At 47.3% G+C, this 25621-nt stretch overlaps 1 protein-coding gene across 1 annotated transcript in view; it reads left to right on the top strand.

Annotated features, from left to right (window-relative positions):
• Positions 1 to 25621, top strand: part of exd1 (exonuclease 3'-5' domain containing 1) — a 59525-nt gene that overhangs the window by 19279 nt on the left and 14625 nt on the right. Inside the window, exons 5-8 of the mRNA XM_078406103.1 lie at positions 3475 to 3548; positions 12280 to 12366; positions 16441 to 16545; positions 24473 to 24553. Coding sequence (XP_078262229.1) covers positions 3475 to 3548; positions 12280 to 12366; positions 16441 to 16545; positions 24473 to 24553 — 347 coding nt within the window. The remainder of the gene's footprint in view (positions 1 to 3474; positions 3549 to 12279; positions 12367 to 16440; positions 16546 to 24472; positions 24554 to 25621) is intronic.

Here is a 25621-nt window from a genome sequence, read left to right as displayed (position 1 = left end):
TGGGTAAAGACCCTTCTTCAGACTGAGAGTCAGGGGATAGAGAAACGAGAGATATACACTAATGTAGAGAGATACAGAACAAATGAATGAAATATATGCAAAAAAGTAACAATGATAAAGGAAACAGACCACTGTGAACTGTTTGCTAGGTGAGAATGAGATTCTTTTAAAAAGGCCATTTTTAGAAATTAAGGGTTCGATGAGTGAATGGCAAATTCAGGGTTGGGAAGGGATGAATCAAGTGAGAAGCCAAGCAAATAAACTGCAGATATACCTCATCATAAAATGTTATGTCTTAAGAGTGTAAATTTGGAAATTGTGTATTTCCAATAAAATTTCAGATGAAGTGCAGATGTGCAACTAGTCAGATCTTTAAAGTAAAAGTGTCATGAAGTAGTCATGAGTCCTTATCTGTATGATTTTTTTTTAAATGCGGATAATGTAAAATTGTAAAGTCTGGAAGTTGCCAATGCAACATGTTATGGTCTTGGGCATCTCCCTTATAGGGAGAAAGATCTGAAGATCAGCCTGAAGAAGGGCAGCATATCCATGTGCATATCCATGTGCATATCCATGTGCATATCCATGTGCATATCCATGTGCATATCCATGTGCATATCCATGTGCATATCCATGTGCATATCCATGTGCATATCCATGTGCATATCCATGTGCATATCCATGTGCATATCCAAAAGTCTGTGTAAAAATAAATCTTGCCCCGCACATCTCCTTTAAACTTTCCCCCTCTCACCTTAAAGCTGTACCTTCTAGTATTTGCTTTTTCCATCTTGCAAAAAAGGTTCTACCTTATCTCTACCTATCAAAATTGTATATACTTCTATCAGATCTCCCCACAACCTCCGATGTTCCAGAGAAAAAAGTCCAAGTGTGTCCAACCCCCCCCTAACCTCGGCATCATTCTGGTTACCTCTGTAACCTTTCCAAAGCCCCCACATCCTTCCTGTAATTGAGTGACCAGAACTATACTCCAAATGCGACCGAATCAAAACTGCAACTGACTTCCTGACTCTTATACTCAATGCCCCGACCTATGAAAGCAAGCATACCCTATACCTTTTTTTTCAACACTACTAGTATTGCAACCTTCAGGGAGTTATGGACGGACTCCCAAGATCCCTCTGTACATCAATGCTGCTAATTGTATATTTTTCCCTGTCATTTGACCTCCCAAAGTGCAGTACCTCATGCTTGCTGGGACTAAATTCCATCTAGCATTTCTCTGTCCATTTCTGTAACTCATCTGTATTCAGCTGTATACTTTGACAACATTCCTCATTGTCCGCAACCCCAGCAATTTTGGTGTCATCTGCAAACTTGCTAACCAAGGACACCAAGTCCCGCCTACATTTACATCCAAGTCATTTATATATATAACCTAAACAACAGGGCCCCCAGCACAGATCAATGCAGAACTCCACTGGTCACTGACCTCCTGCTGAATATTGTCATTCACCATGACCCTTTGTCTTCTATCAGTAAACCAGTTCTGAATCCATACAACCAAGTCTCTCTTAATCCCGTGCAGTTTAATCTTCTGGATAAGTCTGCCATGGGGCGACTTTATCAAATGCATTGTTAAATTCAGCGTGGACAACATCCACTGCCCTTGCCTCATCAATCGTCTTTGTCACCTCACTACACAGTGCGATAAACCCTCATTATAACGGGCCATAGGAGGGAGAGGGGGGACAATGATGTCAATTATCGTTGGTTGTCCATTATAACCGAGTAAGGTATTATCAAGGTATGTAGTTGAAATAAACAACTGCAGATGATGGTTAATGCACAAAAGGACACAAAATACTCAGGAGTAACTCAGCAGGTCAGGCAGCATCTCTGGATAACATGGAGAGGTGACGTCAGGACCCTTCTTCGGACTGATTCAGTCGGCTGAGTTACTCCAGCACTTTGTGTCATTTCACCTTAAGACTAGGCCCCGATGCTGGTGGTCTGCACCAGCGAGCCCTTTTTGACCAGTTCACATGGCTGTTGTTGCAGCTCACATAGCAGCCCCTGGCGACAGCACTTTTTTCAGGCCACTGCCAACAACAATATGCACTGGATCATCGCGGGGCTCCCTCCCCTCTCACCTGCAGCCGCTTCCAAGGTGGAGTATGTCGACGACTCCAGGGATGGAGGGGGAGAGGTGGCGGTGGGGTGACCATGGGGTGGGAAGAGACTGTGTGCACAGAGCGATGGAAGGAGGAGGCAGCAGCGGTCAAGAGGGTAGCGGACAAAGCCATCGCTGACAACAAGGAGCAGTAGCGGGTGAGAGGGGAAGGAGCCGAGCACGTCCTGGTGGTGACGAAGGCCCCAAGGAACGTTGTCCCCAGGAGCTACAACTTGAGCCGCGTTGCCGGTCCATGCGGTGGGTGAACAAGGGCTCGCTGGTTTACCTTGTGAGCCTTGGTCGCTGGATTAATTGTCCCTAATAAGTAGGTGAACGATAAAAGCTGGGGGGAGGGGGGAGGTGATGGGAATTTGGAAAGAATATGTTATAAATAAAACTAGCAGGGAGAATCGCATTACTTTGTCAACCACCTCAGACTGGATGGGACTATTAGCCTCCTACGTTCTACAGAAATATGGATCAAATAAGGAGAAATAAGAGTTTATCGTAAAGGTTAAAATATTAAAAAATTCTCTCATTATTGCTGTTATGAAGAATTTATAAAAATAGAATTAGCAATGTGGAATATGTAATAAGGAATAGGGAATGTTGAGGGTCAGAGACTGGAAATAGACCCAGTGATTTGTGAAAATAAAAACTTCAGTGAGATTTTTTTTCTCTTGGAAAAAGTATATGAAATCGGTTGAGGAGCGTCTGTGACTTTTATTGATAATCTGCAATTATTCTATGGCGTGATTATGCTTTCATCCAGCTCTCTGGGGTCCTTGTATTCCCCATCTCTGAATTAAATTGATCCAATAGTTTTTCCTAATTAACATTTGGTACCATTCAGCATTTAGCTGGAAAAATAATAAATCCAGTGGGTATTTGGCCCTGAAAATGGCAATTTTTCATCTTATAGAAGCATCTCAGAGCATTTCTTGATGTGTATATAAAGGCGGCACGGTAGCGCAGCGGTAGAGTTGCTGCTTTACAGCGAATGCAGCGCCGGAGACTCAGGTTCTATCCTGACTACGGGTGCTGCACTGTAAGGAGTTTGTACGTCCTCCCCGTGACCTGCGTGGGTTTTCTCCGAGATCTTCGGTTTCCTCCCACACTCCAAAGACGTACAGGTATGTAGGTTAATTGACTGGGTAAATGTAAAAAATTGTCCCTAGTGGGTGTAGGATAGTGTTAATGTGCGGGGATCGCTGGGCGGCGCGGACTTGGTGGGCCGAAAAGGCCTGTTTCAGCGCTGTATATATATGATATGATATGATTAATGTGTAGCTTTGGTATGTGCAGGTTTGTAATTAGTGTTGATTTCTTTCAACAAATAGAATATGATGAACTGGAATACGAAGACTTGGAATACATTGTCATCGACCAATTTCATGAAAAGTTTGGCCCAGCAGTAAGTTTATTAATATAGCATCATTAATTTTCCTTTAGAAAACAAGATAATGTTAAAAGTGTTTGAAAAGGATGTTGCCCATTTACCTGAAACAGGGATGTGATGTTCTATATTCAGTTCTGAGTAAATTGAAAGTAACCTGTAAAATGTGATTAATGAGAAGGATGTAGAAATGTTTATGCCTAATCCAGATCACAGACTTATTGACTACCCATTTCTCCCACTTTCCAACCCCTTCCCCCTTCTTTATTTTCCACCTTGAAGGCGAGCAAAGAGTGATTGTTCACCTTTGAAAGACAACTGGTTTACACGTGAATTGTTGTTTACCTTAAACCACTGGTGTACTTTCTACTTTTAAGTCTCAAAATAGTGATCATGCTGAACTTTTCAGCTACTTTTAGTTTGACCCTTCCTCTTAGCCTGAATTAATTCTACATCTGCTTTGCTGAAATCAACTGACTTAACCTAAATCTGGATCAATGCTTAACAGATAGCTTTTGACTCAATTTCAAGCCATCCAATGGCACCAAACCATGCAATGTGATAGTAGTCTTGAGAGGTCAGCTGGTTAAGGTTCTTGGCAAAGTCTCAGTATTTAGATAACGGCAAGATTGCTGGAGTTGCGGAAAGTGAGGAATCAAAGTATACAGTAAGATCGGCCATAGAAATGGGCCGAGAAAATGCATGAGGTGCTTAATCTGAGCAAATGAGAGGTGATGCACTTTGGGATGTTAAATATGTGAAGGTATATGGTTGATGGCAAAACCCTTGACAGCAGTGATGTGCAGAGGGATCTTGGGGTCCAGGTCCATTGCTCCCTTGAAGTGGCAGCAGACGTAGATAGAGTGGTATAGAAGGCTTGAGTATGCTTGAGTATAAGAGTCAGGAAATCATGATGCAGCTCTGGTTAGGCCACATTTGAAGTATTGGGTGTATTTCTGGTCAACCCATCAGAAGAAAGATGCCGAGCATTTGGGGAGACTGCAGGAGTTGTTTATCATAATGCTGTCCATATTAGGTATTGGCTACAAGGAGAGGTTAGACAAACCTGGACACAAAGTGCTGGAGGAGCAACTCAGCTGGTCAGGCAGCATACCTGGAGAATCATCCCTGCAGTTCCTTGTTTCTACATTTGGACAAACTTGTATTTTCTCTGGAGCAGAGGTTGAGGGGAAATCTGATAGTATATAAAATATGAAAGTCATAGAGTCGGAACCTTTTTCCTAGAGTGGATACGTCAAAGACTAGAGGTCATGACTTTAAGATGAGGGAGACAAAGTTTAAAAGGGATGTGCAGAGCAAGTTTTGTAATATGGTGGCAGGAGGCTGAAACGCACTGCTAAGGGTCATGGTAGAGGCAGATAGAATACTGGCCAATGCTCCGGTTCCCACACTCCCTTCAAAGTTACCTGGTCACTGGAAATTTATCACACTGCATAACGTCTTTCTAAAGGTGGCTTAAAAGTGTCTTGGAGTTTAGTTTAGAAACTAGATCAAGTGGACCCGTTGGGCCCATTCCTTGTAGAGGGGGAGCAGGGAAGGGGAGAGGGTGTCACTGAGTGAGCCCTGGACCCAAAGCCTCTCCTGTATTGGTGTAGCACCCTCAACCCCCCCACTCAATCCCCCTTATCCCCCCCTCCTCCCCCCACTGACCCACTTCATCCCCCCTGACCACTTCCCAGCCCTGCCTCCACCCCCATTCTCCCCTCCCCACCTCTATTCCCCCCCACCCCCACTCTCCCCTCCTCCCCACCCCCACTCTCCCCCACCCACCCTTCCCCCCACACCACTCTCTCCTCCCCCACCCCCACTCTCCTCCACCCCCCCTTCCCCCCACCCCCACTCTCTCCTCCCCCAGCCCCACTCTCCCCTCCTGGCAGCGGAGGCGGGCAGTGGGTAAGGTTGGCGGCTGAACGTGGCCTGGTAGGTCATCCCAAATCCCCTTGGATATTCAAGTTCACATCTCCTGCCCAATCCACAAAGCCCCTGGCGCAAACTTTAACCCCCCACCTCTCCCTCCCTCCCTCCCTCCCCATCGGCACCACCAGCCCCAACCCTCTCCCCGTGTCCTGAGGCGGGAGGAGCAGGGGAGACGAGACAGAGAGGGATGGATGGAGGGAGATTTCACATGAGAGCGGCCCTGGCCATCTGACTCCACTCATGCGCACAGCCGCCACTGGCTGGGATATCCACTGATTGCAAGCACGCAGGGTGGGTGGTGCAAGATCCTGTGCAAAATAATGTCTTTCGATATTGTATTAGAGTTAATTAGCGTGCAAGAGTAATGAATGAGCCGAGAATGACCTCAACACAGTCTTCAAGAGAGAGTTAGATTTCACTCTCAGAGCTGAGGGAATCAAGGGATTTGGGGAAAAAAGCAGGAACGGGGTACTGATTTTGGATGATCAGCCATGATCATTTTGAATGGCGGTGCTGGCTCGAAGGGCTGAATGGCCAACTCCTGCACCTATTTTCTATGTCTATGTTTAAAACCCACGCAGGTCACGGGGAGAACATAATAACTCCGTACAGACAAGCACCTGTAGTCAGGATAGAACCCAGGTCTTTGCCCAGTAAGGCAGTAGCTCTACTTCTACGCCACCGTGCCACCCTATTAACAATATTAACAGTAAATAAGATCCAATAGTACGGAAAATCTGTTCAAGAAAGTAAAGAGCAGTGGAGATCAGAAATAGGTGGGTGTCCAGGTGGGGCTTGGGGGAGGGGGGGGGGCAAGAGACAGGGGTGGGGGTGTGGAGGAGAAATCAGACTTATGGCAGAGGTATTGGGGACGGTTACTTTAATAGATTTAGCTGAGGATAGATCAAGAGCTGGCATAACCTGCCTGGGCAGGATGGCCTGTTTCTACATTATGTAATCCGATGAATACGGAAGATCTGGCTGAGTTTTGGCCAAGTTGATGATCAAAGGGGCTTGGAAATGAGAGGGTGGTACACTGTTGAAGGAAGCTAGGAAAAGAAATAGCCCCTCAAGTCTGTTTTGCCTCTTAGTTATCTCTATCAGGACAACATTTTCACATCTTTAGTGTTTTCCATTCCTTTCAATACCCCCAGCAATGTTAATATTACATGTTTTCTTTTAACACAGGAGACTGTTCAGCCCATTGAGTCTTTGTCGACTTGGAGCAATTCCATGTGCCTATTACATCTGTTTACTTGTTCATTAATTCTCCCCTATTTGCAGCCACCCCAAGCCTACTGATTCTCCTACATTAAAGTGTACTTGTTGGGAGGAACCCAAAGGCTTCCTTACTTAATACCATCATGCTTTGGAAGCTGAGGATCAACCATTCTCCCGCTCTCTCGACCCCCTCTCCCGCGCTCTCGATCCCTCTCCTGCTTATTCTATCTCTGCCCCGCCTCTGTCCATTCTGCCTCGGCCTCTGCTTCATTTCAGCACTGCCCCCTATACATCTCTCCCTACTGTCTTCTTCACCCTCTGCCTCCCCCACCCACCCTCCTTCATGTCTGTAATCTATAACTTGCTATATCCTTTGACAGCCTTCCTCACTGTCTGTAACTCCATCATTTTTTGTGTCCTGGCAAACATACTACATTTTATTCATCGTTTTTATTTATACTGAGGTTTCAGTTCTGTTCCCTGCAGAACACCACATTCCAGCCAGAATGGCACTCTTCCACTTTAACCTCTGTGGGTAAGCCAGTTCTGAATCCAAATCACCAAGTCAACATGGATCCCATGCATCTAAATGTTCTGGTTCAGCCTACCATATGGGGCCTTGTCAAATGCCCTACTAAAGTCCATGTGTACAGCACCCACTAGCCTACCCTCATTGATCACCATTATCACCTCAAAAAATTCATTCAAGTTCATAAAGATATGATCTTCCACAGGCAAAGCCATGCTGACTGTCTGTAATTAGCTCATCCTTTTTCAAATGAGAGTAAATAAGATCCCTAATAATCCTCTCCAAAAGCATCCCTACCACAGATATGAGGCTCGTCAGCCTATAATTTCCCGAATTATCCTGGGTGTCCTAGTGCATCAGTCACTGAAAGGAAGCATGCAGGTACAGCAGGCAGTGAAGAAAGCCAATGGAATGTTGGCCTTCATAACAAGAGGAGTTGAGTATAGGAGCAAAGAGGTCCTTCTGCAGATGCATAGGGCCCTAGTGAGACTGCACCTGGAGTACTGTGTGCAGTTTTGGTCTCCAAATTTGAGGAAGGACATTCTTGCTATTGAGGGAGTGCAGCATAGGTTTACTAGGTTAATTCCCGGAATGGCAGGACTGTCGTATGTTGAAAGACTGGAGCGACTAGGCTTGTATACACCGGAATTTAGAAGGATGAGAGGGGATCTTATCGAAACATATAAGATTATTAATAGGTTGGACACGTTAGAGGCAGGAAACATGTTCCCAATGTTGGGGGAGTCCAGAACCAGGGGCCACAGTTTAAGAATAAGGGGTAGGCCATTTAGAACGGAGATGAGGAAAAACTTTTTCAGTCAGAGTTGTAAATCTGTGGAATTCACTGCCTCAGAAGGCAGTGGAGGCCTATTCTCTGGATGCATTCAAGAGAGAGCTGGATAGAGCTCTTAAGGATAGCGGAGTCAGGGGGTATGGGGAGAAGGCAGGAACGGGGTACTGATTGTGAATGATCAGCCGTGATCACATTGAATGGTGGTGCTGGCTCGAAGGGCCGAAGGGCCGAATGGCCTACTCCTGCACCTATTGTCTATTGTCTATCTGTATTTCCCTGTTCAACATAGGAACCACATTGGCTATTCTTCAGTCCCCTGGGACCTGGCCTGTGGCGAGAGTTCAGAACATGTACTAATAAAGGATTATTCATCAGACACCTGTGCTCACCATTTGAGGTCCATTCTTTAAGATGTTAGATTGAGATGAGCATGACGACACAAGCTTGTTGGCCCCAGCAATTGTTTTCATTGTAGGAAGCTGCACAGATCACAGGGTGGCACGGTGGCATAGCGGTAGAGCTACTGCCTTACAGCGCCAGAGACCCGTGCTCAATCCTGACCATGAGTGCTTGTTTGTACGGAGTTTGTGCGTTCTCCCTGTGATCTGCGTGGATTTTCTCAGAGATCTTTGATTTCCTTCCACACTCCAAAGACATACAGGGTTGTAGGTTAATTGGCTTGGTGTAAATGTAAAATTGTCCCTAGTGTGTGTAGGATAGTGTTAATGTGCGGGGATCGCTGGTCAGTGGGCCGAACGGCCTGTTTCCACGCTGTATCTCTAAACTAAACTAAACAAGAGTTCACTTTCTGCCATTTCTTTGTGCGGTAGTCACGTCAGAATCTCAGACCTTAAGCAGTAACAGTGTGTTGGTGCTAAGATGGTAAAGAAAGTTGAAGCAGTCAGGGAGAAAACATCCCATTTCACTGATTTTAAAGTCCTGGAAATTCTAGTAGATGAGGTAATATCTAAGAGCCAAATGTAAATGCTGGGAAAGTAAGGCAGGTGTGTAGAGAAGTATATTCTAAGGTTGGTGAACCATGCAGAAAAAAAGTATCCTGAGCTGGCTCAGTATTTTAAAGCAATTTCTGCAACATTCATAGCTGCTCATTCTACACCAGAAATGCATGTAAATGCATCCCCTACCACCAATAATACACACACTCAGACACTAAATAAGCACTGTCATAACAGCACATTAGGGAAGGAGAAACAGTCCTCCTCTCCTTCTCATGAGTATAGGGGCACCCAGACCAGACTGAATCAAGAACAAGGTCTGTCAAAATCTGCTTGGTATGATATTTAGATTTAGATTTAGAGATACAGCGCGGAAACAGGCCCTTCGGCCCACCGAGTCCTCGCCACCTAACGATCCCCGCACATTAACACTATCCTACACACACTAGGGACAATTTTTACATTTACCCAGTCAATTAACCTACGTACCTGTACGTCTTTGGAGTGTGGGAGGAAACCGAAGATCTCGGAGAAAACCCATGCAGGTCACGGCGAGAACGTACAAACTCCATAGTCGGGATCGAACCTGAGTCTCCGGCGCTGCATTCGCTGTAAGGCAGCAACTCTACCGCTGCGCCACCGAGCTCAGGATACTTTTTTTCTGCATGGTTCACCAACCGTATCTAACATTTCTCATCTTAATTCCTTGTCTTTCGATTTTGATGCATACACCTTCATCGTGCTGTTGCGTAATGAGTGAAGTTTATTTCTGGACACAAAATGCCGGAGTAACTCAGCAGGTTAGGCAGCATCTCTGGAGAAAAGGAATAGGTGAATTTATGGGTCCAAACCCTTCGACAGACTGAACTGAAGATGGGTCTCGATTCGAAACGTCACCTATTCCTTTCCTCCAGAGATGCTGCCTAAGAGTTACTCCAGCATTTGTGTCTATCTTCAGTGTAAACCAGCATCTGCAGTTCCTTCACATTATTTCTGGACACCTTGTGTTTTTATCTTTGCGCGTGATGAAGCATGGTTTAGAGGAGGATGGAGAACAGCACATTGCGTAATTTAATACTCTATCAGTTACTGGAACCACGAACAAAAGAGAAAATAGGTAGGGTAGTCAAGTCAAGTCAAGTCAATTTTATTTGTATAGCACTTTTAAAAACAACCTACATTGACCAAAGTGGTGTACATCAGTTCAGGTACTAAGAACGAACATACAATGGCACACAAACATAACAGCACATACATAAACAATTCACAGCGTAGAGCAGGGTAGAGCAGAGAGACAAATTAACACTAATTGGTTGTAGTCAGACAGGAGGTGAAGAGAAAGTGCCATATCCCTTCTGTACTGAAAAAACAACTGATGAGGGCTACAAAAGCGAGGCATTTATAAGAGGATTGATTACGAGCATATGGTCAGACCCGCTTGACTCAACGCAGGAGATGCCATGGAGGATGCCACCTTTCAGGAGTGGTGTGGAACTTTGGCTGCATCAGTTCAACTTTGAAGTAGCATGCACCTTATTATTGAAATACTTGGATAAATAAATGTCTCCATGTGTTGCAGCTGCTGCAAGTCAAATATTATGAGGCTTTCCTAGATCTTATTGCTTTACCCTTGCAATCCAGGCCTATAACCAGTGAGTCACCTGTAGAGCTGGAAACTTGACATCAACATTGGTAGAAAATATCTGAAAGGTCTTTATGCACATTAACTCGCTGATGAATGGGCAAATAGATGACGGAAATGTGACTTCATTCGCATGATCAGAATTATTGACAAGAATAGGGACGGCACAGCAATAGAGTTCTGCCTCAAAATGCCAGACCCGGGTGTAATCCTGACTACAGGTGCTGAGTGTACGGAGTTTGTTCTCCATCTGGGCTTTATCCGGGTGCTCTGGATTCCTCCCACACTCCAAAGACATACAGGTTTGTAGGTTAATTGGCCTGTAAATTACGGTGGCGCAGCGGTAGAGTTGCTGCCTTACAGCGAATACAGCGCCGGAGACTCAAGTTCGATCCTGACTACGGGCGCCGTCTGTACCGAGTTTGTACGTTCTCCCCGTGACCTGCGTGGGTTTTCTCCGAGATCTTCGGTTTCCTCCCACACTCCAAAGACGTACAGGTATGTAGGTTAATTGACTGGGTAAAAATTGTCCCTAGTGTGTGTAGGATAGTGTTAATGTGCGGGGATCGCTGGGCGGCGCGGACTCGGTGGGCCGAAGGGCCTGTTTCCGCGCTGTATCTCTAAAAAAATATAAAAATAAAAATAAATCTAAATTGTCCCCAGTGTTATCGCTGGTCGGCATGGTCTCAGTCGGCCGAAGGGTCTGTTTAAATGTTGTTTCTCTAAAGTCCAATACAGATGATTGCCCAGCCACCGACATCATGTGAGAAATGCATTATGGATAAAAAACTCTGGTATGGATAAATATTTTACGCAAATGTTCATTATGATGACATTCATTTTTTTTAAGATGCTGATATTTGACTCTGAAACTCGTGCTTGTGGAAAAACTTGATATTAAAGGCGCAAATCAAAATACTGTAGATAATGGAAATCTGAATTTAAAACACTCAGTAAGTTAGACACGGTTTTGGGTCCAGAGCTGATGTGCCATGAACTTGTTGGTAAATGCACATCCAGAAATAGCCTTCTGTTGAATGCCATGTGGTGATTTAAAATACATTGTGGTGCAACTGCTTCTGTTTCTCGAGTCTCTTCTGGCTTAATGATCACAATAGACAATAGGTGCAGGACTAGGCCATTCGGCCCTTCGAGCTAGCACCGCCATTTCACCGTGATCATGGCTGATCATCCACAATCAGTACCCCGTTCCTGCCTTCTCCCCATATCCCTTGATTCCACTATCTTTAGAGCTCTCTCTAACTCTCTCTTGAAAGCATCCAGGGAATTGGCCTCCACTGCCTTCTGAGGCAGAGAGTTCCACAGCTTCACAACTCACTGAGTGAAAAAGTTTTTCCTCATCTCCGTTCTAAATGGCCTACCCTTTATTCTTAAACTGTGGCCCCTGGTTCGGGACTCCCCCAACATCGGGAACATGTTTCCTGCCTCTAGCGTGTCCAATCTTATATGTTTCAATACGTTTTATTCTACATCCCTTAATAATCTTATATGTTTCAATCACGTTTTATTCTATATCTCAAATTTTTTGGTGGTGATTTATGAATTTCATAAGAGTGAATTTCCATTACCCAAACTGCCATTATAGCTGAGAATACAAAAAAGAAACTGGTCATCGGTGTAATAGTTATCTTTTGTCTGAATATCTACAGATCTTTCACATTAAACAACAGAATGTGATTGGAGTTGCAGTGAAAGGTATTAACGTCTGCCGCTTTGGGAAACTGTGCTGGATACAGGTAATATTTCAACCCAGTGCCCCACCTGGATGTGCACCTATTCCTTCCATTCCCCTTCTCTCCTCCCTCCATTCCTTTCCATCTCTCCACCCCCCCCCCCCCCCCCCCCCCCCCATTCCTTTCCACCTATCTTCCTTCCTTCCTCTGGCTTCGCATTTCATGCCTATCCTTTATCTCTCACTTTTTGTCTTTCCATCTCTGGCCATTGTCCAACTATGTCTGATAAATTCCTAAACGTTTTCCTTTTACAAGTACAGCAAACCCCTTTTTTAACAGACCACTTTCTAACAAAATTTGGTTATAACAGACCAAATTTGGTGTAGGCAGAGTTTGCAGTTTTGCGGAATGACCACAAGGTGGACGGAGCGAATAGTGCTTTTGAACCATTTTAGTTTAGTTTAGTTTATAGGTACAGTGTGGAAACACCGAGACCGTGCTGACCAGCGATCACCCACACACTAGTTCTATCCAACGCACTAATACACAATTCACCGTATGTAGGATAGAACTATGGCAGTGGTTTTACCTTTCCTTCCACATAATTACCGTAGTGGTTCTATCTTCCCCACCTCCCCCCATACACATTGCAAAGACAAAGACATTGTGATAGCGCGGACCTCCCCGGGCATCCCCAACCCCCTGCCGTAAAGACGTGCTGGCCTGCAGCCCAATTTGCCTCCGCGAATTCTAAGAACCACCCGCAGAGCCTCTGCCCCACAGTGCAGGAGGCCCAGGCCCCACAGTGCCAGAGGCCCAGGCCCCACAGTGCCAGAGGCCCAGGCCCCACAGTGCCAGAGGCCCAGGCCCCACAGTGCCAGAGGCCCAGGCCCCACAGTGCCAGAGACCCAGGCCCCACAGTGCCAGAAGCACAGGCCCACAGTGCCAGAGTCCCAGGCCCCACAGTGCCAGAGGCCCAGGCCCCACAGTGCCAGAGGCCCAGACCGCACAGTGCCAGAGACCCAGACCCCACAGTGCCAGAGTCCCAGGCCCCACAGTGCCAGAGGCCCAGGCCCCACAGTGCCAGAGGCCCAGACCGCACAGTGCCAGACCCAGACCCCACAGTGCCAGAGGCCCAGGCCCCACAGTGCCAGAGACCCAGGCCCCACAGTGCCAGAGGCCCAGGCCCACAGTGCCAGAGACCCAGGCCCCACAGTGCCAGAGGCCCAGACCGCACAGTGCCAGAGACCCAGACCCCACAGTGCCAGAGGCCCAGACCGCACAGTGCCAGACCCAGACCCCACAGTGCCAGAGGCCCAGGCCCCACAGTGCCAGAGACCCAGGCCCCGCAGTGCCAGAGGCCCAGGCCCCACAGTGCCAGAGGCCCAGGCCCCATAGTGCCAGAAGCCCAAGCCCCACAGTGCCAGAGGCCCAGGCCCCACAGTGCCAGAAGCCCAAGCCCCACAGTGCCAGAGCCCCAGCCCCCACAGGGCCAGAGGCCCAGGCCCCACAGCGCCAGAGGCCCAGGCCCCACAGTGCCAGAGGCCCAGGCCCCACAGTGCCAGAGGCCCAGGCCCCACAGTGCCAGAGGCCCAGGCCCCACAGTGCCAGAGGCCCAGGCCCCACAGTGCCAGAGGCCCAGGCCCCACAGTGCCAGAGACCCAGGCCCCACAGTGCCAGAAGCACAGGCCCACAGTGCCAGAGTCCCAGGCCCCACAGTGCCAGAGGCCCAGGCCCCACAGTGCCAGAGGCCCAGGCCCCACAGTGCCAGAGACCCAGACCCCACAGTGCCAGAGTCCCAGGCCCCACAGTGCCAGAGGCCCAGGCCCCACAGTGCCAGAGGCCCAGACCGCACAGTGCCAGACCCAGACCCCACAGTGCCAGAGGCCCAGGCCCCACAGTGCCAGAGACCCAGGCCCCACAGTGCCAGAGGCCCAGGCCCACAGTGCCAGAGGCCCAGGCCCCACAGTGCCAGAGGCCCAAGCCCCACAGTGCCAGAGGCCCAGGCCCCACAGTGCCAGAGGCCCAGGCCCCACAGTGCCAGAAGCCCAGGCCCCACAGTGCCAGAGCCCCAGCCCCCACAGGGCCAGAGGCCCAGGCCCCACAGCGCCAGAGGCCCAGGCCCCACAGTGCCAGAGGCCCAGGCACCACAGCGCCAGAGGCCCAGGCCCCACAGCGCCAGAGGCCCAGGCCCCACAGAGCCAGAGGCCCAGGCCCCACAGTGCCAGAGGCCCAGGCCCCACAGAGCCAGAGGCCCAGGCCCCACAGCGCCAGAGGCCCAGGCCCCACAGTGCCAGAGGCCCAGGCACCACAGCGCCAGAGGCCCAGGCCCCACAGCGCCAGAGGCCCAGGCCCCACAGAGCCAGAGGCCCAGGCCCCACAGTGCCAGAGGCCCAGGCCCCACAGAGCCAGAGGCCCAGGCCCCACAGCGCCAGAGGCCCAGGCCCCACAGTGCCAGAAGCCCAGGCCGGAGGAAACCCATGCGGCCACAGGGAGCACGCAAGGCCAAGATCAAACCTGGTGCAGCGAGGCAGCTACTCCAACAGTGACCCACAGAAGCCAGCCAAACCACAGACCTGCACATCTCTGCAACACGTGGGGAAACTAGTTTGATTTAGCTCTTAGGGCTGAGGGAATCGAGGGACATGGGGAAAAGGCCGAAACGAGGTACTGATTTTGGATGATCAGCCATGATCACAATGAATGGCGGTGCTGGCTCGACGGGCCGAATGGTCTACTCCTGCACCTATTTTCTATGTTTCTATGATACCCACGCTGTCAAAGAAACCACCTGTGGTCACCATCAAATTCTGGTCTCTGGCGCAGTAAGGTAGCAACTCTACAACGGCACCACTGTGACGTCCAAAGATATTATGTATTTTGTGTCCTTTAGTGTTTACTAGACCAAGTGGGCCCAAACCTCTCCTGCATTGGTGCAGCACCCTCTCCTCCCCCCCCCCCTCTCCCCCCCTCCCCTCCCCTCTCCCCCCCTCCCCTCCCCTCTCCCCCCTCCCCTCCCCCTCCTTCCCTTTCTCGCTCCTCCCTCCCCCGCCCCACCCTTCTCCTCCCCCACTCCATCCCCCTTATCCTCTCCCTCCACCCCCTCCCTCCCGAGGAGATAGATTTAAACATTAAAATGTGAATGACTTAAAAAATATAACACCGATTTCAATGAAACTTCTTCCATTAGCACCAAAGGGACGACGGTGAGTAAGGTGGGCCTAAAATTATCGCGCGCTCGTGTACCGTTTTGGCTGTAGTTCAGGAACAAACAAACAAACAAACAAACAAACGAGAGTTTTAGTATATAGATTGTGTTGATTGGCTGTTTCTCCAATAGTCCTCTACATATTAACCCCCTTATTCAGTTATAGCTTGACAATGTGTAATAACGGACCCCATCTTCCCTCCTTGTGGTCCATTGTAGCGAGGGATTGCTGTTTATTTAGAGCACCGTATTTATTACATTTCAAAGGCTTTGATTTAAATACTTGGTTTGCATCTTCTAATTCCAGACCACACTCTCCATCCTGAACCAAAAGAAAGCAGATTGATTTCATTGCTGGCAGCCGTTTGTCCTCCCCTGCAGAACTGTGCTATCAAATCACGTTTTAAAATGTTCTATTCATGAGGGTCCAACTTGAATGCCAAGGTCGGGGCAACCTCGACCCAAGTTGAACCAGCTTCCTTTATTTGCCTGTTTCCTTTATTATCATTACTTTTCTGCATATCTTTCATTCATTTGTTCTATATCTCTCTACCTCACCATCCATATCTGTCGTTTCCCCTGACACTAGTCTGAAGGGTCTCGACCCGAAACACCACCCATTCCTTCTCTCCAGAGATCCTACCAGTCCCACTGAGTTACTCCAGCATTTTGTGTCTATCTCTACCCTATACCATTTGCTTGCCATCCTGTTGATGCAGCCAAAACTGTGGAAATAACTATATTTGGCCCAATGAATTCGGAAGCTCTGACAGATTAATTTAAGAACTTTGTTAACTGAACTGATATTCTTATTCACTATCCATGAAGTATTAGGTGTTGGGTCCCAATCCAGAGCCTTACTGCATCAGAGCTTTGATATCACTTTCCCACCATTTTGAATTATTTAATTCTTGTTATCCTTTCTCTAGATTTCAACAAAAAATCGGATTTACTGCTTTGATATTTTTCTGCTGGGAGCAGCAACATTTAGAAATGGACTTAAAATGATTCTGGAGGACTCTAATATACTGAAGGTAATTGTAGCTGCCCACGTTTATGAATTTAAATGATTTGCCCATCGCTCCGAGATAACCTTTCCATACTCTGCCATGTTACATTTTTGAATTTATGATCTGCAGCTCCCCGCTAGTCCAAATTTGCTTTGATATGGACAAGCCTGTACATTCTAGGAAAATATGCATACCTACACTCAGGATTCTTCCAAATCCTGTAGATTTTAAATTGAGCTCTTCAGACTGGACGGAGCAAACCTAATTCTGATGTTCCATGGAAAATTGGGGGAAAAAAAATACTGCAAAGCATTTGATTGTGCTTCTCGAACGGTAATACTAATGATAATGTCAATGGGATAAATTTCAGAAACAGACGGCAATGTATTGTTGCTGCTATGTACCATGTTTTGCTTATATATTTTTAATTATTAGGCATCTGGGTCAAATATATTGGCATCAGCGCCAGGGAAATGCTAGAATCTATTAAGCCATTGTAAAAAGAAACTTAGATAATCAGAGTACGTTGCTGGTAAGTTGATGTGCATTTACAAAAGGGAATTCTTGTGCAGGTTTTCTGCCCCCCCCCCCCGGTCCAGAGCCTTTCTGAATTATCCGTTTTGCGGGGCCAAGATAACGCCTGTAAAGTCGGCCGCAGAAGTTGGCTATGGGAACTAATCTGCTGGCTCCGGCCGGGCCAGAGTTCGACAACCCCAGCTACAGATGGCAAATTCAATAGACAATAGGTGCAGGAGAAGACCATTCGGCCCTTCGAGCCAGCACCACCATTCAATGTGATCATGGCTGATCATTCTCAATCAGTACCCCGTTCCTGCCTTCTCCCCATACCCCCTGACTCCGCTATCTTTAAGAGCTCTATCTAGCTCTCTCTTGAAACCATCCAGAGAATTGGCCTCCACTGCCTTCTGAGGCAGGGAATTCCACAGTTTTACAGCTCTCTGACTGAAAAAGGTTTTCCTCATCTCCGTTCTAAATGGCCTACCCCTTATTCTTAAACTGTGGCGCATTGTTCTGGACTTCCCCCAACATTGGGAACATGTTTCCTGCCTCTAACGTGTCTAATCCCTTAATAATCTTATATGTTTCAATAAGATCCCCTCTCATCCTTCTAAATTCCAGTGTATACAAGCCTAGTCCCTCCAGTCTTTCAACACATGACAGTCCCGCCATTCCGGGAATTAACCTGTGCAGCACTCCCGCAATAGCAAGAATGTCCTTCCTCAAATTTGGAGACCACAACTGCACACAGTACTCCAGGTGTGGTCTCATTAGTGCCCTGTACAACTGCAGAAGGACCTCTTTGCTCCTATACTCAACTCCTCTTGTTATGAAGGCCAACATTCCATTGGCTTTCTTCACTGCCTGCTGTACCTGCAGGCTTCCTTTCAGTGACTGATGCACTAGGACACCCAGATCTCGTTGTACATCCCCTTTTCCTAACTTCACACCATTTAGATAATAATCTGTCTTCCTATTCTTATCACCAAAGTGGATAACCTCACATTTATCCACATTAAACTGCATCTGCCATGCATCCACCCACTCACACAACCTGTCCAAGTCACCCTGCAACCTCATAGCATCTTCGACCTCATAGCAAATTCGACCTGCCGATTGGCGTGGGATTTCCGATGAGGTCGTGATTGTCCGCTTCACCTGGCCTAGGCACATTTTCGGGGTGGGGACTTCTGGTGAGGGGAGGATTTTGTCCAGATTACAGGGAGGCTGGAACACCAGTTGCTGGGAAATTTGTAATGGACCTGTAATCGTTTTTGTAGAATGTAACTAATAAGAACAGTTGGAGAATGCAGTTTAATTGAATATTCATTTGAGTCAGGTGCCACTATAGGTTGTTACAAAATTATAGCATGTTGATTGAGTATGTGACTAGATTAGCAAGTTTGCATATGATTCAAAAGTGGGTGGTATTGCACAGGGTGAATATGGTTGTGAAAAATTGCAGATCTTGATCGGTTGGCTAGGTTGGTTGAGGAATGGTTGATGGGTCCACTTGGTCTAGTTTGTAGTTAAACATCTGAAGAAGGGTCTCGACCCGAAACATCACCCATTCCTTCACCCATTCCTTCTCTCCCGAGATGATGCCTGACTCGCTGAGTTACTCCAGCATTTTGTGTCTACCTAACATTTATAGTTCTCAATCTTCTCTGAGCTTTATGTCTTGGAACATTACTTCAGGCATGCCATTTATCTGCATTATGGGCTGAACGAGCATCTAATGAAAGAGGGATGCAAAGGCCTAATTATCTGTCCATAAATTGATCTGTGAGGATCCCGTGTGCCTGGAGTTAGTATTCAGAGATTGGGAATTTGAGTCAATCCCACTTCTCCCTAGATTCAAACTGTGAGTCTAATTTTTCGTCGAGCCTTACAAGAACAGACTGGGCAACAGTTTTTTATGCACGAGCAAAATTTGGTTCATGGAACCCAAAATTGAATGAATTAATCTTTCACCTCTCTGAAAATGTAATAAAGCTGAAGCAAAATGTCACAGATTGTGGAAATCCAAAATGATAAGAAAACGGAAATTACTGAAAGCCGTAGGATTAGACAGCGTTGTGCTGACTGAAGAGTAAATGCATCAGATAATGATCGCTCAGGAAAGTTTATTACACACTAGGGTGAATGAACTCTCATTTAGCATCCAGCAATAGCATTATAGAAACAGGAGTAGCCTGTTCACAAAGATCATGGTTGATCTTTTATCTCTGCACCACTTTCCTGAATTCTTATCTCTTGATTATCTTGATGTCTAAAAATCGATTAAATTTGTTTCTTGACGTCACTGAGCCCTTGGGTAGAGAAATCCAAAGGGTCACTACACTGGATGAATAGATTTCTCCTTTGGCCTGAATTGCTGAGACCTCATTTTGAGATCTTGAGCCATGGTTAAAGACACTGTAGTAAGAGGAAACATCATTAGTTGAGCTCATTCGAACAAAGAGTAATTTATGATCCATATTTTTGAACATGTATCTTTAAGGGCAATGCAAACAGCTGGCGCAGCGGTAGAATTGCTGCCTTACAGCGCCAGAGACCCAGGTTGACTGTGGGTGCTGTTTGTATGGCGTTTGTACGTTTTCCCTGTGACTGCATGGATTTCTCCAGCTGCTCTGGGTTCCTCCCATATCCTAAAGGCGTGCAGGTCTGGAGGTTAATTGGCATCTCTAAATTGTCCTTAGTGTGTAGGATAGAACTACACACTGTCCATAAATTGATCTGTGAGGATCCCATGTGCCTGGAGTTAGTATTCAGAGATTGGGAATTTGAGTCAATCCCACTTCTCCCTAGATTCAAACTGTGAGTCTAATTTTTCGTCGAGCCTTATCTTTTGATACAAGAACAGACTGGGCAACAGTTTTTTATGCACGAGCAAAATTTGGTTCATGGAACCCAAAATTGAATGGATTAATCTTTCACCTCTCTGAAAATGAAATAAAGCTGAAGCAAAATGTCACAGATTGTGGAAATCCAAAATGAAAAGAAAATGTGTACCAGTGATCGATGGTCGGTGTAATATAATATATTCCTTTATTCGTCCCACACCGGGTAAATTTACAGTGTTACAGCAGCAAAGTGGATAGCAAGAGATCAAGTGTAGAGTGGGCAGAAGGGCCTGTTTCCACGCCTTATCTCTAAACTAAACTAACCGTGATAATATGTGTAAGAAAATAACTGCAGATGCTGGTACAAATCGATTTATTCACAAAATGCTGGAGTAACTCAGCAGGTCAGGCAGCATTATGCTGCCTGCTGCTGAGTTACTCCAGCATTTTGTGAATAAATCGATTTGTACCAGCATCTGCAGTTATTTTCTTATACTACATGATAATATGTGTGGTGGAGCCGGAGACATTCCCATCTGCATGGAGCATTGCGACTGCATTGGTGCTGCTTTCTGCACTTGTGCAGACCACCTCAATTTCATTCCCCTTGCCACTCGCTTCCATCCTGCCCTCAAAGTCTCCTGGAATTCATCCTCTCGTCCCCCTCGCTGGAGACAGACGTGCCACTGACATCTATAAACTTACAGTCTCCCATTGCTACCTCGACAACACCTTCTCCCACTCTGCCTACTGTAAGAACGCCATCTTTGTTTGTCAACCTTTCTCCCCACAGAAGGTAGTGGGTAAATGACACGAGCTGCCAGAGGACGTCGTTGAGGCAGCTGCAATAACAACATTTTAAAGATCTTTACATAGGTACATGGATAGGAAATGTTTGAGAGTTATAGGCCAAATGCGAGCAAGTGATCTTATCCAAACATATAAGATTATTAAGGGGTTGGACACGTTAGAGGCAGGAAACATGTTCCCAATGTTGGGGGAATTGCAGAACCAGGGCCCACAGTTTAAGAATAAGGGGTAGGCCATTTAGAACGGAGATGAGGAAAAACTTTTTCAGTCAGAGAGTTGTGAATCTGTGGAATTCTCTGCCTCAGATGGCAGTGGAGGCCAATTCTCCAAATGCATTCAAGAGAGAGCTAGTTAGAGCTCTTAAGGATAGCGGAGTCAGGGGGTATGGGGAGAAGGCAGGAACGGGGTACTGATTGAGAATGATCAGCCATGATTGCATTGAATGGTGGTGCTGGCTCGAAGGGCCGAATGGCCTTCTCCTGCGTCTATTGTCTAAGTGGGACAAGCTTAGATGACGCATCGTCATGGCGTGGACGAGATGGACTGAAGGACTTGTTTCAGTGCCGTCTGACTCTAAAAGTAGAAAATTGTATCAGCCTCTTTCGCAGGGGTGTCAATCTCACTTTAGGTCATGGGCCGGAATGAGCAATATGCGACTTCATATGGGCCGGATCAGTTGTGCACGCGGGAACACATGCGTGCCTGCTCCCACAGCTTTTGTTGCCTTCGTTTGTTCAACCTGCTCTCGTGTCTCAGTCTCTGCAAAAACTACAAAGTGTTTCACTTTACGGATTTCGTTTCTTACGAAGAAGACTGCCTAGCAGGCATTACCTTTATGATTGGTATCTAGGCCCCAGATAGAGTGGATGTGGAGATAATGTTTCCAGTAATAGAAGAGTCTGGGACCAGAGGTCACAGCGTCAGAATAAATGGAGATGAGGAGGAATGGGTGGTGAATCTGGGGAATTCACTGCTACAGACACGGTGGAGGCCAAGACATTGGGTGTTTTTGAGGTAGGGATTGATAGGTCTTGATTAGGTTACAGGGAGAAAGAAGACAATAGAATGTGGTTGAGAGAGAAAATAGATCAGCCATGGTTGAATAGCAAAGTAGACTTGATGGGCTAAACGGCCTAATTCTGTTCCCCTGTCTTATAGTCTTCCTACAGTGTTAATGTTTTGCCCACAATGGGCTGGCTGCATGGTGAACAGCCAAACAGCAGCTACCTGGCATGGTGAAAGATGGTCTGTCCATCATCTCACCTGAAGGCCCCGCTCCCCATCCTTCTCCTTATATCGTTCTTCCTTCCCCTCACATCCTCTCCCCTCACCTCTCATGTCCTTCTCTACCCTCACCTTCTCCCTCACCTGCCTTCTCCCTTTCCTCAGCCTATCCCTTCTCTCATCCCGATTTCCTTCCTTCCAACAACTCCCCCACTCCCCTCCCTTACTTCATCCTCTCTTTCCTTACCTCATCCCTAAATCCCCTCCCTTCCCTCATCCCTAAACACCATTCCTTCTCTCATCTGCTCCCTTCCTTACCCCCTCCGTCCCTACTTCGTTTCTTTACCGCCTACTCCCCCACTCCCCTCCCTCGACACCCTATCTTCCCTTCCTCATCCCTAAAAACCCTCCCTTCCTTCTCTCATCTGCTCCCCCTCCCCTTCCTTTACCACCACCTTCTCCCTTCTCTTCCCTGTTCCCGCATCCCACCTAACAACCCAAGCCCAGAGCCCCCACCCTGGAGAGCAGCTCAGATTTTGGATCGCTGGCTGTGGCCCCATTCACAGTGCAGCGACTTCCCACCAGCCTCTATCCGCGCACTCACCTGAGTCTCAGGTACATGGTGGCGGTCTCTGTGGCGGCAGCCCAGGCACTTCCCGGCGTCCACAACAACGCTGAGACTCCTCACCTTCCCCAGCGCCGGCCCCCTCCCCCCCCCCCCCCCCCCCCCCTGTCACTACATGGCCTGTCCCAGAGAGAGAGCGGCGAGAGAGAGAGAGGGAGCGGCGAGAGAGAGAGACAGAGACAGAGGGAGCGGTGAGAGAGAGAGAGAGAGAGAGAGAGGGAGCGGCGAGAGAGAGAGTGGCGAGAGAGAGAGAGGGAGCGGCGAGAGAGAGAGAAAATGGCGAGGGCGAGAGAGCGGCGAGAGAGAGAGAGGGAGCGGCGAGACAGAGAGAGAGAGACAGAGGGAGCGGTGAGAGAGAGAGAGAGAGAGAGAGAGAGAGAGAGAGAGAGAGAGAGAGAGAGAGAGAGAGCGGCGAGAGAGAGAGTGGCGAGAGAGAGAGGGAGCGGCGAGAGAGAGAAAATGGCGAGGGCGAGAGAGAGCGGCGAGAGAGAGAGAGGAGCGGCGAGAGAGAGAGAGAGAGAGAGAGAGAGAGAGAGAGAGAGAGAGAGAGAGAGAGAGAGAGAGAGAGAGAGTGGCGAGAGAGAGGGAGCGGCGAGAGAGAGAGAGAGAGAGAGGGGGGAGCAGCGAGAGAGAGAGAGAGAGAGCGGCGAGAGAGAGAGAGGGAGCGGAGAGAGAGAGAGAGACAGAGGGAGCGGCGAGAGAGAGAGAGAGAGAGAGAGAGGGAGCGGCGAGAGAGAGAGAGAGAGAGGGGGAGCAGCGAGAAGAGAGAGAGAGCGGCGAGAGAGAGCGGTGAGAGAGAGAGAGTGCGTGGAGAGAGAGAGAGAGAGAGAGAGGGAGCGGCGAGAGAGAGAGAGAGAGAGAGAGAGAGCGGCTGCCGTACAGATACATAATAAATGGTCGCGAACATACTTTTTGTTCCCCCAAAAGGGTTGGACCCCTTCGCGGGCCGGATGCGACCCATGGGCCGGTAGTTTGACACCTCTGTTCTATAGCTTCCTCTGGGATATCATTCCAAATAAAGGTGGCGCAGTGGTTCAGCTGGTAGACCTGCTTACTCCAGGAAAATGACTTGAGTGTTCACTGAATGCTTGCCCCTCATGATCTGGTACACCTCAGTAAGGTCTTCTCTTGGCCACCTATGTTCCAATGAAAGAGTCGCAGTCTACCCCTCAACCCCAGGTGACATTCTGGCAAATTGCTTCTGCACAGTTCTGACTTGATAACATTGTTTCTATATCAGGGCGGCTAGTGCTCCATACAGTACTCCAGGTGTAATCTCACTAACTACATCATTTGTACTCAATGTTCTTCCCAAGAAGGCAAGTGTGCCAAAGGCTGCCTTTACCACACTCCTCCTGAGTTTGCTTGGCTTCCAATCCCTCTGTACCTCCAGTCTAATATCTTGTGTTCAAATGCCTTTGTCGTTCATCCTTCTGTTTGTCCACCATCAGCCTTGATCTTACTTTTCCTCTGGCCCTTTCACTCAGGCATCACGTCACCCACCTTGCCTGTCATTTTCAGTTGTCTAAGTTTCATGTTAAATCCTGCCATCTGCAAACCCTTTCTTACAGCCCTTCGTTTCAACTCCACCAACTTCCAACTTTAACCAACTGTGTTCATTTGTGAATCACATTGGATTATCTTTCTAGATTAAAGATGCAATTGATAAACAACACGTCAACCAATTAAACTGATGGAAGTCAAATTATTTCATTTAATAATAACCACTGTTAGGTTTTTTATTTTGGCTTTTTATTGAAAGGTTTGCAGTAAACTCTGTCTGGGAGAACCACCAAATATCAGAGCATAGTCTTATTTTATAAATTGTGCCTTGAAGCGCTGTTAAGACTCTATGTACTAATATCAGTAGGTAGCTTCCATTGTGTATTTCAAAGTAAAGATAAAATGTAACCTTTATTTGATTCAGGTGATACACGATTGTCGCTTGCTCTCAGACTGCCTGTACCACCAATATCGGGTGGACCTCACCAATGTCTTTGATACTCAGGTGAGATGAACTTTGTTGGTTTGAATCATAAAAACCCACCCCGAGTTTAATTATTGATGCACATCATTTTCTCAACTAACAGCTCTGTTGTAGTGAGTCAGTATTTTGTTCAATTTTTCTTTTACTGTGAAGGAATCTTGGTGAAGTTCAGGCTGGTATCGAAGAAAAGGAGGCCAATTCCCTGGATACTTTCAATGGAGGCCAATTCCCTGGATGCTTTCAAGAGAGAGCTAGATAGAGCTCTTAAGGATAGTGGAGTCAGGGGGTATGGGGAGAAGGCAGGAACGGGGTACTGATTGAGAATGATCAGCCATGATCACATTGAATGGCGGTGCTGGCTCGAAGGGCCGAATGGCCTCCTCCTGCACCTAGTGTCTATTGTCTATAAAAGAGTAGATTATTCAGCTAATGAAAGGAGTTCCAGGAGATGCAATGGGGCAATGCCGTGGATGTGGATTTAACAGAATGGATATGGTGGGTAGAGGAAAAGGTCAGGGGACAAATTATTTGAAGCCAATATGTGCCTGAAAGCTAGCCCACTGGAGAAAACCATCAAAAAGCAGCAGAGATGGGGGAAAAAAGGAAAGATAAAATATGAATCTTCTGTGAACTCTGTGATATATGAAGCAATTGAAAATTTCTGATCGTTTCTGTTTTTATGGAAGCAACTCCATAGAAAGACTACAGCAATTCAAAAGGGCAGCTCATTTTCTCCATGGTGAAGTGGGGGAATAATCGCTTGCCTTCTGAGCATCAGCAACCAGCAGACTCACAACTTTTAAAACAAAAAGTGAGGAAGAAGTGCATCAGTTAAACCTATGGGGTTGAGCAGGAAATATCTCAAGAATGGGATTGAACGAGCTGGGCCAAAGAGCTTGTTTCCATGCTGTATAGATCCTCCTGTTGAGAAAAGACATACTGGGAGTCATGGATTAATCTGAATTCGGAAAACTGGTGAGCATAAGGTGGGAACTGTGAGCAACAGGAGGTAAGCAACTGAACTATTGATCCCCAACTCAAAGCTTAAAGCCCGAGCTGCTTGTCTTGTGTTGGAGGATGGCGAAGAAT

This window comes from Rhinoraja longicauda, chromosome 10 (genome assembly GCF_053455715.1).
Source record: "Rhinoraja longicauda isolate Sanriku21f chromosome 10, sRhiLon1.1, whole genome shotgun sequence".
In the NCBI taxonomy this organism is placed as follows: Eukaryota; Metazoa; Chordata; class Chondrichthyes; order Rajiformes; family Arhynchobatidae; genus Rhinoraja; species Rhinoraja longicauda.
The sequence above is the reverse complement of the archived record's forward strand: the minus strand, read 5'-3'. Positions and strand labels throughout refer to the sequence as shown.